At 41.2% G+C, this 14,375-nt stretch overlaps 1 protein-coding gene across 2 annotated transcripts; it reads left to right on the top strand.

Annotated features, from left to right (window-relative positions):
- Positions 1-353: 353 nt before the first annotated feature.
- YWHAE (tyrosine 3-monooxygenase/tryptophan 5-monooxygenase activation protein, epsilon) lies at positions 354-12,517 on the top strand. 2 transcript variants are annotated; one of them, XM_010075322.1, is made up of 6 exons: positions 354-551; positions 6,127-6,233; positions 7,065-7,271; positions 8,089-8,225; positions 9,986-10,032; positions 11,599-12,517. In XM_010075322.1, exons 1-5 carry the CDS (start codon positions 354-356, stop codon positions 9,991-9,993), a joined length of 657 nt encoding a protein of 218 aa, XP_010073624.1. In that variant the 3' UTR covers positions 9,994-10,032; positions 11,599-12,517. The 2 variants fall into 2 exon arrangements, with proteins under 2 accessions (XP_010073624.1, XP_010073623.1); XM_010075321.1 differs by lacking the exon at positions 9,986-10,032.
- Positions 12,518-14,375: the final 1,858 nt, after the last annotated feature.

Here is a 14,375-nt window from a genome sequence, read left to right as displayed (position 1 = left end):
TCTGAAGCACTCTGGAGAACACGCATTCCCGCAAGACTGTACTGGCAGCTATTATCCACTGTGAAAAACGTGCTTGCTGCTAAGTCCTTTTTGTCTGTCTCTTAAACCCAAACTATCTTTAAATAATTATTTTTGAACCCTTGTCAAATGCATTTAAAAGAACATCAGATACTTCCTGTGTGTACATGCTCATTGATTTGTTTGGAACACTCCAGTATAAAAGCGAGGAATTACTGTGTATGAAAGGAGGAGGGAGCCTATTTTCATAAGCTATCATTATGTGCAACTTCTGTTGAACGGTTTGAAAGATGCTTTAGCTATGAGAATAATTGTCTGACCTTTTCCTCTTAGAAATGGTTGAATCAATGAAGAAAGTGGCTGGAATGGATGTGGAGTTGACAGTGGAAGAAAGAAACCTGCTTTCTGTTGCATATAAAAACGTGATTGGAGCCAGAAGAGCTTCCTGGAGAATAATCAGCAGCATTGAACAGAAAGAAGAAAACAAAGGTGGAGAAGACAAATTAAAAATGATTCGGGAATATCGGCAAATGGTAAGATGTAGTTGGTGCTGTGGCATAATGCCGTTTAATTAAGGTCCCATTTTGTGACCCTTGCCGTAAACTGCCCTGGTATTGTAGATTGCCTGCAGTGTGGTGACCTGTAATAAGATGACAGTCTTGAAAGGATGAAGTTTGTTCCTTATCTGGAGAATAAATATACTTGGTGAAGGGGAGAGGTTGGTTGTTTTTGTGTAAACACTCAAAAGGGCAGCAGACTCAAAGGAGAAAGGGAGGGCTTTTTCTTCAGTGCACCTACATATCTTCTAAGCGTTTGGACTGTGCTGGGACTTTTTCTTCCCGACTTACTCAAGTGTGAGGTTGCACATGCTCGGGAGGCCTTAGTCTTTCCCCTCCAACCTGACTTACCGCAAGGAACTTTTTTTGAAAAGTTAACCATGTCAAAGGAGGTGTTTGGCTGTTAAGCTTTTATCAACATAAAAGTAGCTTTGGATCATACAAACTTTGACATGTGTATTGACATGTTTTGACAGACAGTATTTTGTTTGTCCTACAGAGTTCAGAATAACACTGTTAGTTGAAATGCCAGTGGGGAAGGATCTTCAGTGTTGATTCTGGCATAAAGACAGGCAGTGTAAAAGCCAAAGGGCTGCTTTCTTTGACTACTTTACCTTGTCTTCTATCACTGTGATAGCTGCATTCAATGTACATTGCCCTTGTTTTGTTACTTTTTCCCCCAGATGAAAACTTGGCCGGAGTTGCTGTAAACTTAAGTGCTTAGCAGCTGGGAGACAGTGAAGAATAGTTGCCTAGTTAGTCTTGTACAATTGAACTGGCAGACCTATTATTAGCTCAGGCAGCTATGCCTGTGTTGAAATGTGTGCTGAGATAGTATGGTTTCTCTGACAGCATCTAGTTCTTAAAATGGAGATTTTTAATTTTTTTTGTCGCTCAGCTGGTCAGTTACACGGATAGCAGTTAAAGCAATCAATTTGAGATTAAGTACTCCATGTTCTGGGGATGGGGGATGCTAAGATGTCATGGTCATCTCAGCTGTGAAGCTTGCATTTGTAATAACCGCTAGGGCCTCTCTTGAGAGAGGGAAGAATTGATCCACATAACTTCATGCTGAGTCTAGTCAGTCTGTGCAGCTTTACCTAAAATGGAGAACTTGGAGCAAGCTTTGACTTTAATCTGTAAGGGCTAATGAAACCTTCAGCTGTTAGAACAGTGAGTTGTTGTTTCCCCCTCCCCTCTTCCTTAAATGATGGTTTAGCATGAAGCAGGCATGCTCCCATACTATTTAAATCCCACACATTTCTGCGGAGACTTAATCTCCATTATTTGATGACAAGTGCCTCCACATGGTTCAGATCTTCATTGGAGGGAAACAGTGGAGTCTGTTATATCACCTGGCACTGATTCGTATACCACTGATGGAAATGATGTTGGCTTGGAAATCTTTTCTCAGGAATGGCTCTGGACTACTTTCTGTTGACTCACAGGGTTTCTGTTGCTCCATGGAATTGTTAAAGTTGTGAGTTTCTAATTTTATGCTGGCATGCTGGCAGGATGAGGCTCTGCCAGTTACATACAGTCCCAAATACCATTTCTAGATGAGTGTCTCAAATCTTTCTAACAGAACGTATACAATAAGACGATAGCTATCTGATGATTATTTAAATTTGTCTTATACTGTGTGCTTCCAGGGGTTTTTGCACAACGTTTTGTGGGCAGTTATTGTCTTCTGCAGGAGATCCTTTAATAGTGAAAAGACTTTTCCTTGTTCTTTGAAAGGACTGTAAAAAAGGCATTGTTCTGCATCTCTCTATAAACACAGCAAATACCACGCAGAACAGACTGGTGTGCAAGAAATATATGTATGTAGTGTTTGAAGGTATCTATCGAGAGAGAGAGGCCACAGGAACTGCAATGCCCTGCCACCAGTGTCATCAGCCATTACATCCTTAAAGGGAAGAGCTGTCCCAGTTACTTTAGGTGGAAGAGTGCTGTGGAGAGCTGTAATGTGGTTCTGTGCTGGAGAAAGACCAGATGTGTCTGCTCAGTTCTAGGCTGAGTTTTCCAAGAGGCTTTTAGGTGTGATCTACAGATGAAGACCAGATCCTGGTTGTAGCTGCTGAGAGACTTAATATGAGTTAGCATTTGCTAGGAGAGTGTTAATGGGTTTGGCAAGATGGCATGGGAGCAGTAAGGGCCTGAAAAACATATTGCAGGGGTTTGGATGGTGCTTCTCATGGTCACTGCTGCAACAGTAGCATGGCTGCCTTGCTGTCACGCGCAGTGTTCCTCTGAGGAGGTAAGGTCCAGTGCAGGCTCAGCAGAGTTCTGGTTATTACGCTTACCTTGTAAACAAATACCCACTAATGTAGCATTTTTCAGAGTAAGTTCAGTGTTGTTGGGAGACCCTTCCCAGGCTTGAAAGGCTCTGAAGAAGAAAAAACCTAAAACACTTGTCTGGAGACTGACAGGCCGAGTTTAAAGCAGTGGGGAGTGCAGGAGAACCTGCATCTCTAGAAAAACACATCTCTCACCTACCACCAGCACCAGCTATGACCTTGTTCAGCTGTAGAGTGCTTCTTGAGTTGAAATGGGAGGTGTAGTTTGTGTCAAAGTAATTATTTGGTTTTGGTCTACATCAGTATTTGTTATAATTTAGCACATGGCTCTTAAAAATGTTTGGGGTTTGAGCTACTAGCCAGGATGACTTGGGACAGAACTCAAGGTATGATGGTGTTGTCAGAGTAGGGCCGGGCTGGTTTGGTCGCAGGCATACACTAGGCACCATTGAGAGATGATGGATACATGCACAGCCTGGTGTCTTCCAAGCCACTTAAGATACAAAACACATATTTAGCCACGGGGGAAAATGCCACTTAACTTCCTTTGTAGCCAGGCTGCTTTTCTGGGTCCTGTGGCCATTTGGATAGACAAACGTAGAGCCCCTGGCTTTCTCATCTGACTTCCATCTCTGTAGCGAACACACTGAAGCTTGTGTTCTTTGCCCTTGAGGGGATGAAGTGGTGTATGTCTATGCGTAATGCAGTTCACTTCCTTGCAGTGAAACCAAATCCCTTCCCTAATAGCAGAGGACAGGTATTCACCTTCCTCTTACTGGTCTGTATTTGTGGTGTATGAGAATGTGTTTCTAGTGCTCTGCCTGACAACCTGGGTTGTATGCTGGGGCAGCTGCAGGGCTCTCTTCTCCTTCCCCGCTCCTTGGAAAGGTTAGGCTATGAATTGGCATAAATGTGGGTGCTATGTTTGTTTTGGCAGGGGTGGGAGGTAGGTTACAGGCTTTAGCAACTGTTTTCTACTGTTCTAGTTCGTGTTGCATCTCAGTTGTGAGGTGCAGCTATTTTGGGGGCTCCATATTAAAACAGGTCAAAGAACTAGTACAGTCTACCCTTCCCTTGGTTGCTTCTAATAAGTTTCCTTATTTAGATCACCAGGTGGTTCACAAGCTTTTGTATCGGCAGAGCTAAGAACACAGTGTGGAATCTGATTAAGCCAGCACTGCCACTACAATAAAGAGAGGCAGGGTGGGTTCTGGGGACTTGTACACACCCATCCGGGTGAGCAGTCTTTCCTTGCCACTCAGAGCCTGTAGTACCATGTGTCCTATTTGGAGCTGGAATAGTGATAAACCCAAAACCTACCTTTTCTGAATGCTCTGTTTAGAACAGATCCTTTTTGTACAAGACCTTTTAGGGTTTCGGTGGGTTTTTTGTTTTGTTTTGTTCTTCATCAGCTCAATTTGTATTATTTTTTTTTTTTAAACTAAGCTTGGTCAGGACACTTGTATTGCCCTGGAGAGCGGTTGATCTCTGGTAACTTGTGTGACTGATCCTTTAAGCAAAGCTGAAAAAGCTCTGTCTGCGATGAAATAGAAGTTTGTACATGTATGGTTATTTATCAAAAGAGGATTAGAAACTGATTTAATTCTTTGCAGTTTTGATGAAGATCTCTCTGCAAAAGAAGTCATTGAAAAAGAGGATCAAGAGGAAAGAAGTTTGCAGAAACTGACTGCTGGCCAAAGGTTTTATAGCTTTTGTAGCCCAAGAATATATGAAGTAGATTCTTCTCAAGTGACCGTATTTCAGCAACTTCCTTAAGCATTTGTCGCATAACTTTAAGTATAGCATCTAACCCTTCCTCTGAATGTTAGGGCATTCTGACATTGTTTATATATGAAATCTGCTGTAGATTAATTTCCTAAAAGAAAACTGCAAATCTGTTAAGTCATTTTCTACAAATTGGTATGTGTATCTATGTGGCAGTTTAGCATTTATTTTGGATCTGTTTTGAGGATAGATGTGGTTACAAACCCTCATAGTTTGGAAGCTATCTGGTGATAAAAATATTACATGTCAATAAAAAAGCCTAAAGGAAGGAAAACTCTGTGGGTGGGAGGATAGGAAGGGATGGATGGTGGACTGAGTGGGGCTGCTCTTGTGATGCAGTTACTGGTAGTTTCTTGTAACTAATGTTGATGCCTCTGCTTGAAAACCTCTGCTTTATAATCATAAAAGCAGCATGAGCCAGAGTTGTCCTCAGGTGTAGCTATGAAGGTTAACTGCTAAATCATGGAAGATTTTACTGCGAAATCACGAAAGCAGCAGTAGGTTACTGTCTGGACTTAACCAGACACTCCTCCTGTGAATGACATGGGATGCTGAGAGCAAGTCTGGGTTTGGCAATGTTGATGTCAAAAGACAGTTTTTAGCTTTTTTGGCTAAGCTCAGTTTCTTTGCTTTCAGGCGTGAAACTTTCTGTGGTAAAACCTAACCTTGTAGACCTTGTTTTGTATTCTAAATTAGAAAAAATGAAGGTTACATGACCGTGCTTTCAACTTTGGCCATTAAAATCCAATATCTGTTTTTAAATAAGGCTTTGCATATTGGTTTTCTTTGGCCACAGATCTCACTGTTACTGTTGATGATTTTTGCTTTTTCTCTGAATTGTTGTGCTTTGCTTTTTTTGCCTGCTTCTGAAGTTTGTGTCTTCTGGAGTTCTTCCTCTTGTATCTGACCTTTTTGTTTGTGTGGCACATCTTTATTCTGTTCTGATACTCCATGAGTTTTGTGTTAAGGCTCTTCTGTTAGACCTTTGCCTCCCAGGTAGTTACTAGAAACTTTTTCTGAAAGTGTCATTTAACTCTGGGGTGGAATGTAGTTTAGGTGATTTGCATTAATTACCTTTAAATTGTCCCCTTTACTGTTGACAGTTTTAGGCAAGTTTTTGATTACAAAAACTTAAGGAATTAGGGGTTGTGCAAGCCTTGCAGTAAGGAATTATATCCTGAGAAAGACAACCATCTAGCAAGATACCTTCCAGGGGATTTATAATTCCATTATTCAGTTATACATTTCACCATACATCAGTCCTTGCCTCTTGCCTGTGCCAGCTAATGATGCAGAACTGTTTGGCTTAATGCACCTGTGGAGCACCTGAACTTGTTGGTTTTTTTCTTCTGTCCTCCCCCTCCTTGGATTTTTATGGTGTTGACTTGGATATTTTTGAAATAGCTTTTAGTCTTACGTGCTAACCTTGCCTCCTCTTTTTGTTTTGTGTTTTTTTTTTTTTTTAGGTTGAGACTGAACTGAAGTTAATCTGTTGTGACATTCTGGATGTACTGGACAAACACCTCATTCCAGCAGCTAACACTGGCGAGTCCAAGGTTTTCTATTACAAAATGTAAGTATCTTCTTGTGGGGCAAGGACCTCTTACTGTATCTGAACTAGGTACAGAAATAAAGTAGCTATATGAGTGCTTTCTGCCCACTCAACCGCAGCGACTTCTGGAAAGAGGGAAATTTAGTCATCTAACCAGTGTCCCCTTTTGGCTGCCTGTGAGGTGTTGGTGTCCCGATCATGTGATTTCAGATAAATGTTGTTGTCTGGAATAAGGTCATGAGAACTTACCATAAGCTGTTGTGTTTCTTAGATGTAAGAAACAACCATTTTCTTTAATTGAGGTAATAATGTATGAGATCACATCCCTGCTTCCCTGTTTTCTTGCATGAGCTGTACGCTCATCATAAAGAGAAGAAAATTAGGCAGATGGATAACTGTCATGTTGTGTCAACTTCAAAATCATCAAATGAAGCTTGGCCTTGGAGTGTGGTGCTGTAGTCAGTAGTTTGATGCCTTTTTTGTACTTTCTGAAGCATAGTTTAAATCATGAAATGGTCAGAGTGTTTTCCCCTCTAGTTGAATTATCTCCCTCCTTCAGATCAAAAACTTCCGTAGTTCGGATGAGATGTGGCTGTACAGAGACGCAGCTTGGTAATGGAGAAGGGAATGCTATGATTTCATGTACTAACGCAAGAAAATAACTGAACCCAAATGGGTTTTCCTGCCTGATGGTTTAAAATTCCCTCAAGTACTACTGCACTGCTGTCTAGACAGTAATTCATCAGCAGTGTCCTTTGTGTGTGAACATAGAAACATCAGTTTCAGAACTAAGCTGTTAATTTAGTGGCTGCTGGGGAAATAAGGACTACTGACTTCTTACTCTGTTTTCAGGAAGGGGGACTATCATAGGTATCTGGCTGAGTTTGCCACAGGAAATGACAGGAAGGAGGCTGCAGAGAATAGCTTGGTGGCTTATAAAGCTGCTAGTGATATTGCAATGACAGAACTCCCGCCAACACATCCTATCCGCTTAGGACTTGCGCTCAACTTCTCTGTATTCTACTACGAAATTCTTAATTCTCCTGATCGTGCCTGCAGGTAGGTAGTGACTGGGAAGATGGGGCAATTTTATGTGAATACCAAACAAGCCAAAGTAGTTGCTACTTGAGTAACAGCTTTTCCTCCACGGGAATGCTAGGCTGGCTTTCTTCCTGCTAATACTTGATGACTTGCTCTGTTTGAAGCCAATTAATTGGAAAGGCTCTCAGCTTTGAGACCAAACTCATTTATTTTTCTTGGAGTAGGTCATGTATGAGAAGCATAGTGATCACCTTGGACTGATCAGCTAATGGCAATTTAACAACTTGCCATGTTAACTCTGTGCATGCCCTCATGCCACAAAAAGCATGAGGTGATCTAATGTGCCTCTCTTGCTGTGCTGTTATACAAGGTAAGAGGGGTCACAATGCTGATTTCTGTGAACTCTGAGCGTGCATAGAATCACAGCAGCTCATGTATCTGGGGGGGGTTCAGCTCACATGAGCATAAAAGTCAGGACTGAAGCAAATACCATTTGTCTTCTGTTCCCATCACTGCAGGTTATGTAATATATTTTTAAGCTTTTAGCAGACCTTGATCGGTTTTCCCCCAAGATGTAGAAATGCTTAATAAAACCAATATTCTTGAGTAAAAAGATACTCTTCTTAAGCAGACAAAGTGACTGGTTTTGAAGATGGGGGGTATTTGGATTAACGTTATAATAACACTGCTACATAATACAAAATTTTGTTACAGAAGCTATGGATGCCATGTAGCCAGACTAGAAGATAGGGGTGTGGAGGCACAGGTTTAACATGAGTGTCTCTGGATTCTGTTTAGCAACATACGTTAAATCTGATTTATTCTGTGCTTATAGGTTGGCAAAAGCAGCTTTCGATGATGCTATTGCAGAACTGGATACACTGAGTGAAGAAAGCTATAAGGACTCTACACTTATCATGCAGTTGTTACGTGATAATCTGACACTATGGACTTCAGACATGCAGGGTGATGGTAAGTAAACGCTGCTGTGAAATGCTGCTGTCCCCTGATCTCTGCCCAGGAAACAGAGCATGGAAATGTGGATTGGTTTGGGTTTGGTGGTTTATTTCTGTCTTTCCTCATAACTGACCTTCCCGAACTTCTGTCCTTTCTTAACCCTGGATAAGTTGATAAGGGGTGACACTAGCTTATTTTGAGAAGCTTTTCAGCTCTTACTTGAAGGAGGGAGGTGTGAAATGAGTAACATGACTTTTTTTTCTCCCCACCTGAATGTTTAGTCATCTGTGATTATTTTAAAAGCAGTGACTTCATTTAATTCAGCTTTTATTTCTTATGGCTTGTCATGTTCATCTGTGGTTGTCCTTCCAACCAAATGTGAATTTCCAGTGCAGGAGGAAGTACTGCAAATGATCTACTTCCCCCTTTTTTTTTTCAGGTCACTCAGTATTTCTGTTGACATTTTAGTGGAACATTTTCTGCGATCATACTAACCACTTCACCCTACAGCACTTTCCATATCTTTCCAAATGCACAGACATTTGAAACAATATTGCTGCTTAACTTCAGATAAATTAGTGTCTTAATTTTTTTTGTAAGATATTACTTGCAGCATGCTGATACAGTGTTACTTTGCTGTACTTTACTGCTGTAGTGTCCATCTGAAAGCAATTGTAGAATCTGAACTTTTTACTAGCTACCTATTTTTGTGTAGGGTTGAAGGGTATGTTTTAAAGAAGCATTGCTACTTGATAGCTCCTAGCTCTTTGCGTTTTTCATGAGTATTGAATGTTGCAGGGCACATTTTGCCCTTATTTCTTTGGGCTTTTGACAGAACTGGGAAAACCAAATGTGCGGAGCCTTGGCTCCAAGGTTACCCTCCATCCCAGTGCTTAAGTCTCTTGCAAGGGACAACATCTTGCTTTCCAAGATATAAGATTATCTGGTGGTACAGAAACGTGTGTGTATCCTGGATGGATCTGTACAGACTGGCCTTTCTTGCCGTGATTCCATTGGAAAATGAAATTTGTTCCCACAGTTAAGATACGACCTTTCATTTTATTTTTTTAAGAGCGATCTCTGTTTGCATGCTAGCTGACTAATGTGTCTTCTATATCTCGTATATCATAGAAGTTCAACAAGATTATTTACAGAGGCTCTTTCTTTTTGCACCATCTAGATTCAAATTTGTTGGTTCATAATTAGCTCCACAGCACAGAAAATAGATACTCTTTGTTATTCCTGAAGTATTTCAGATTATCCTAGTTACAGTTTATGATGCATGTGAGAAGCATTATAATTACAAAATTTTAAATACTGCAGAACTACTTAAAATTCTGGTACAGTTCTTCAGGTCCACAAAAAATACAGTCTTTATGCATAATATTTAGATGTAGGTGTGAAGTTAAGTTTTCTTGTTTCCTCATAGCATGCTAATATGCTGAGTGCATTTAAAACTGCTGCTCCCAGAACTGTGCGTTTCCGAAATGGGTAGAAGTGGCACTGAGAAAGATGATCACAGTTACCAGTTTCCTAAGGGGTGGGGAGACTTGCAAAGGCTCGTTCTTCTGCATTAAGCTTTTGCTGTATTTATTTCAGTTGTGTAGGCTGTAGGCAGTAACTTTCTAAAAACAGGTGTTACTTGGCTGCTACACTTTTCCATCTCATTTATTTTATTTTTTAACCATGTCATAGACGAGCTGTTGAGTTTATTTTCACACTTGTAATGTCGTCTTCATATGATTCCTGTTTTCCCCTTCTTTCCTGCTGTATAGATTCCTAAAGGAAAGTCCAACTGTTCATTTCCTAAAAACTCTACTTTGTAAGTCTTTGTCATGGCTTAATGAACTTTTCAGCGTCAGTTTTCTTCAGATCACTAATCGTGCTTGCCTCTGTCACTCTTGCTGCTGATAAATTGCTTGTACCCTTGACTCCATTCCAGGACTAAGCAATGTTCTACCAGTTTGACCTGTTACCCCTCCCCAGGTCCAATGTGCTTGTCTGAGATCCAGAGTAACTGACATGTTTGGGAATTGAGCTGCATCCCTGGATGGATATTAAGAATATTTGGGCATGAAAAGTACTTTCACAATCGCCTGTTACAGGAGTATTTGCTTAAGTGTATTGGCTAGAGCATGCTCAGATCTTCTTTTAATCATCTTCCTGGGTTAGGGCCTCTGCTCTCATCTCTTAAATGGTGTGTTGTGTAATTTTAAATGTCAGTTTTATTGTTGTTGGATGTCCAATGTCTTGTGTTCCTAGGCCACCTCTTCCAAAGTCTACCTTGTATTGTACCTGGTGATAATTCTGAATCTGGACATGCTCTGAGCAGGCTGAATCTGGACATGCTCTGAGCAGGCATTCTGATTATATGCTGAAAGTCATTAGTCTCATTTAATTGGATTTTATTGCAAATTAATTTTTGAATGGGTGGCTTTTTTATTATTGCCCTTAAAGAGAGTACCATCTTACATGGTTAAGGATAAGTAAAGGAAATATTTTCTTCAGTTTCTTGTATCAATTAACTTAATCGTGCATGTGTTACTGTACTAGCTGATGTACACTGAACTTTTTCCTGTTGCAGTAGCAATCAGGCAGAGATGTGCAGAAGGCATGGCGAGCGTCTCGCCCTGGGGCAGCTGAAGTGTAACCAGTCACTTCCCCCAGGAGTCCTTGTGGCTGGACTTCATTTCCCTGCATGGCGCAGCCTGGTTGGTTAGGTCCAAACTGGCTGTTACTGAAGAGAAATTAATTTCCACAAAATGTTTTCCTTTAATAACCTCAAGCATAGGGTTTCTTGTCATTTTAGACTTGAAGTAGGGACATTTTTTCTTCTTTTGGTGCCTTTAATAATACATGCCATAAAATTGACTGCAGTACTTCGCTGTTGTTGAAACTTGAGTGGACTTGGGCAGAAAAAAGTTTAATTTCTAAAAACTGGTTTGGTCAAATTTAAATGTCCTTAGAGCACTCTGGAGTAGAGATGAGGCTTTTGGGAAGGTATTTTCTGATGTAAGGACGTTGATCTACAGCCATTCTGATGATTTTTGTCTTGGCTGTTCATCTCTTGATCAACAGGACCCATCACATGGGCAGTCTGTTCTCAGAAACCGTGGTTTGTTGTTTGTCCTTACGACAGAGTACATCTTCTAATAGCCTGTGCTGCAGTTGTGTGTGAAATGTGATGAGGTGATTACAAGGCTTAATTTCCATGGAAACGCTTCACTCCAGTTGGCTGTGTTACTGGTGTGGGTGTGGCATTTATGCAAGTGTGTGAGGGAGCGTGTGTACTTGCATGAAACTATTAATCTCTAGGTGCTTGTTAAGCCGTTCTGCAGGTCTCATCTTTAAATGTTAACGTCTTCCTTCCTTTTAAACATTTTTCTAGGTGAAGAACAGAATAAAGAAGCGCTGCAGGATGTGGAAGATGAAAACCAGTGAGACACAAAGGCCAACAAGAGAACCCATCTCTGACCACCCTTCCCCTTCCCCACAAAAACCCTCAGTGTCACTCTGAGAACCACCAAATCTGACTTTTACATTGGGTCTCAGAATTTAGGTTCCTGCCCTGTTGGGTTTCTTTATTTTTATTTTTTTTACACAGTTTAAAAGTTCTTAAAGGCAAGAGTGAATTTCTGTGGATTTTACTGGTGCCAGCTTTTAGGTTCTTTAAGACACTAACAGGACTGCGTAAAGGCTCTTTCAGCATTACTGTATTGTCTCCTGCCAGCTGTGGCCAGACTGCCCTTAGAAGTGGATGTTACACCTGAAGGCCGTTAGACTTGTAGGGGAGAGATTTGTTATGGCAAGGTAGTGCGCATGTGGTGGCTTTTTTCTTTTTTTTATAACTGTTAATTGAATTTTATACCAATGTTTAAACTTAATTGGATGTTTAGCTTGAAGTTACAGGTTGCATTGGGACGTATATTGTAGTGGGTTTACTGTATAAAACCAGAGGTTTCCAAACTGCTGAAATGTTGCTGAAAATCATGGTGCTGGTAACAGTTCAACAATCCGTGGCTGCTCATTCTTGCCTGTTCTTTACTTTTCCTCAAAGCAGGTTAGCATTGAAGGTGGCATTGATAAGCCTGCATGCGTGTTCAATATTTTTTCTTTCTCCCTCCCCTTTCCCCATCTCCCTTCGCTCGCTCAACCTCTTTTGTTCAGTATGTGTAACTTGAAGCTAATTTGTACTACTGGATATCTGACTGGAGCCACAGATACAGAATCTGTATTGTTCTTACTGAAACACAGCATGGAATTAACATTAAAGTTAAATAAAACAAACCTAAATTAAAAATGCCAAATATTACTATGACTTTCTTTTATACTTTAGTTACTGCAGCAAGAATAACTTTCCTTTGTTGCTTGTAATAGGAACATTGGAGGGAGAGAGAGGAGTAACAGCATTGTTCTTCAGACTTGAGATAAAGTAAGATCCCGTCTCGTGCGTAAGTAGTGCAGGTGGAGCCCAGGTTCCTCGCAGACAGCAGGAGGAGGCAGCAGCTTTTGCACCCTATCTATTCTGTCCTTCCCCACCTGAATGTACAAAGCCCCATCATCAGGTTGGTGCATTCCTCTGATTTGCCCTTACAGCACTCCTCCAGTCCATTACACGGATGGAGAGAAGGGAAACGTGTTACCTCAATGGCCACCCTGCTTAGCTGAGGGCCTAGAAATCTTTCTAGGAATAATCGGCTCCTTGTAATAGAGAGGAGCAGGGCTGTGCTCCGTGTGGACAGACTGGGCCCAAGAAGCAACGGGTTAGTGGGGCTGTGTGACAGATGAGGAAAAAAAATCATACCCTCCCTCTCCAAAAATCAGGAAATGGGATGAAACAATTTCTACAACAAAGACAAGGTGTAGATGGTGGGGGGTTTTTTGTAAAAATTTATTTAGCGTAGTCTTGAAGAGGTTATATAATAGCATATACAGCATTGTGTAGTATATACACTCTGGCGTATCCCGGGCTGTGGTGTGTACGTACTACAGTGTATACAGCATTCCTGGCCTGGGCAGCGTTTGGTAACTGCCTGTCGTCAGAAACCAAAAACCAGGAGACTCTGCTGATCGCATGTGAGTGGCATCATGTTTGGTTATATTTTATTCAGGGCTTACTGCAAGTGTTGGTGCTGCTGCGGCAGAATAGAGGTGGAGTGTGAAGGATTTCTAAGGCAAGCAGAGTGCAGACTGCACCACTTGTTTAACAGCTAGACCTTGGAAATGGAAGCTGTGATCTGCAGGCGGGTGTTTGACGCAGAGCTGTGCCCCCTGCAGCCGTTTGGGTTCTTTGTTAAATCAAGGTGCTCAGTATTAACCTTGGGGATGCAGTCTGCGACCAGTCAGCATTCAAAACGTTATTCAAAATGTCCCCTCTTGCTTTGGGTTAGAATGGGAGTGATACAGTTTGCGTAGGAAGCCGCTTCCGTGCAGAGGAGCTGTTGGTCAGTGCCGCCCGCAGTGCTGAGCTAGCCCTCTCCTCCTTTAAGGCAGTGTCGAGAGGCATTTCTAGAAACAGCCTGGAGCTTCATTGTGGGAACTCAAATTTCCAGTTATTGCTGACAATGTAAGAGGAAGAAAAGCCATTTTTTCTGAGGGTGCTGCTGTGAGCCTGATGAGCTGTGTGGGGCAAGGGGCAGCGGGGACTCCTGGCCAGGGAAAGCTCCTGTGGCTGAGGGCGACAGGTTTCATTTCCAGCCTAGAGCGGCATAGAGAAGTGGTGACCTCTGCAGTTTGTGTTACTTACGTTTTGTTTGGCTGTGTGGATATGAAAAAGTTCGTACGATATAAAAATATCACTATAGAGCAAGAAATGGGACAGGTGACTTAAAAAAAAAAAGATAAGTCTCTGGATCAGGATCTGTGAAGAAGTTACATGATGAGTTTTTCAGATTAATACCTTAAAATCATAAACTAAAAACAACAAAAATTTCAAATCTAAAACATAAAAGTTTCCACATCAACTCCATTTCTTGTAGTGCATCTCTCATACTCGGCTGTAAAGTATTTACAGGGTTTTACTCATTTACACAATATGGCTTTAATAAATTGTAACATAAAGCATCAAAATGTCTCAGCAAAATTCTTCATAAAACATTCTTTCTGAATATAAAGTTTGGCATTTAATTGATTTGGCTGACAAAGCAGCAGAGTTACTTGGGTTTT

The sequence above is a fragment of the Pterocles gutturalis genome, unplaced genomic scaffold (genome assembly GCF_000699245.1).
Source record: "Pterocles gutturalis isolate BGI_N339 unplaced genomic scaffold, ASM69924v1 scaffold18392, whole genome shotgun sequence".
In the NCBI taxonomy this organism is placed as follows: domain Eukaryota; kingdom Metazoa; phylum Chordata; class Aves; order Pterocliformes; family Pteroclidae; genus Pterocles; species Pterocles gutturalis.
Note: the sequence above shows the minus strand (reverse complement) of the source record. Positions and strands in the feature narration are given on the sequence as shown.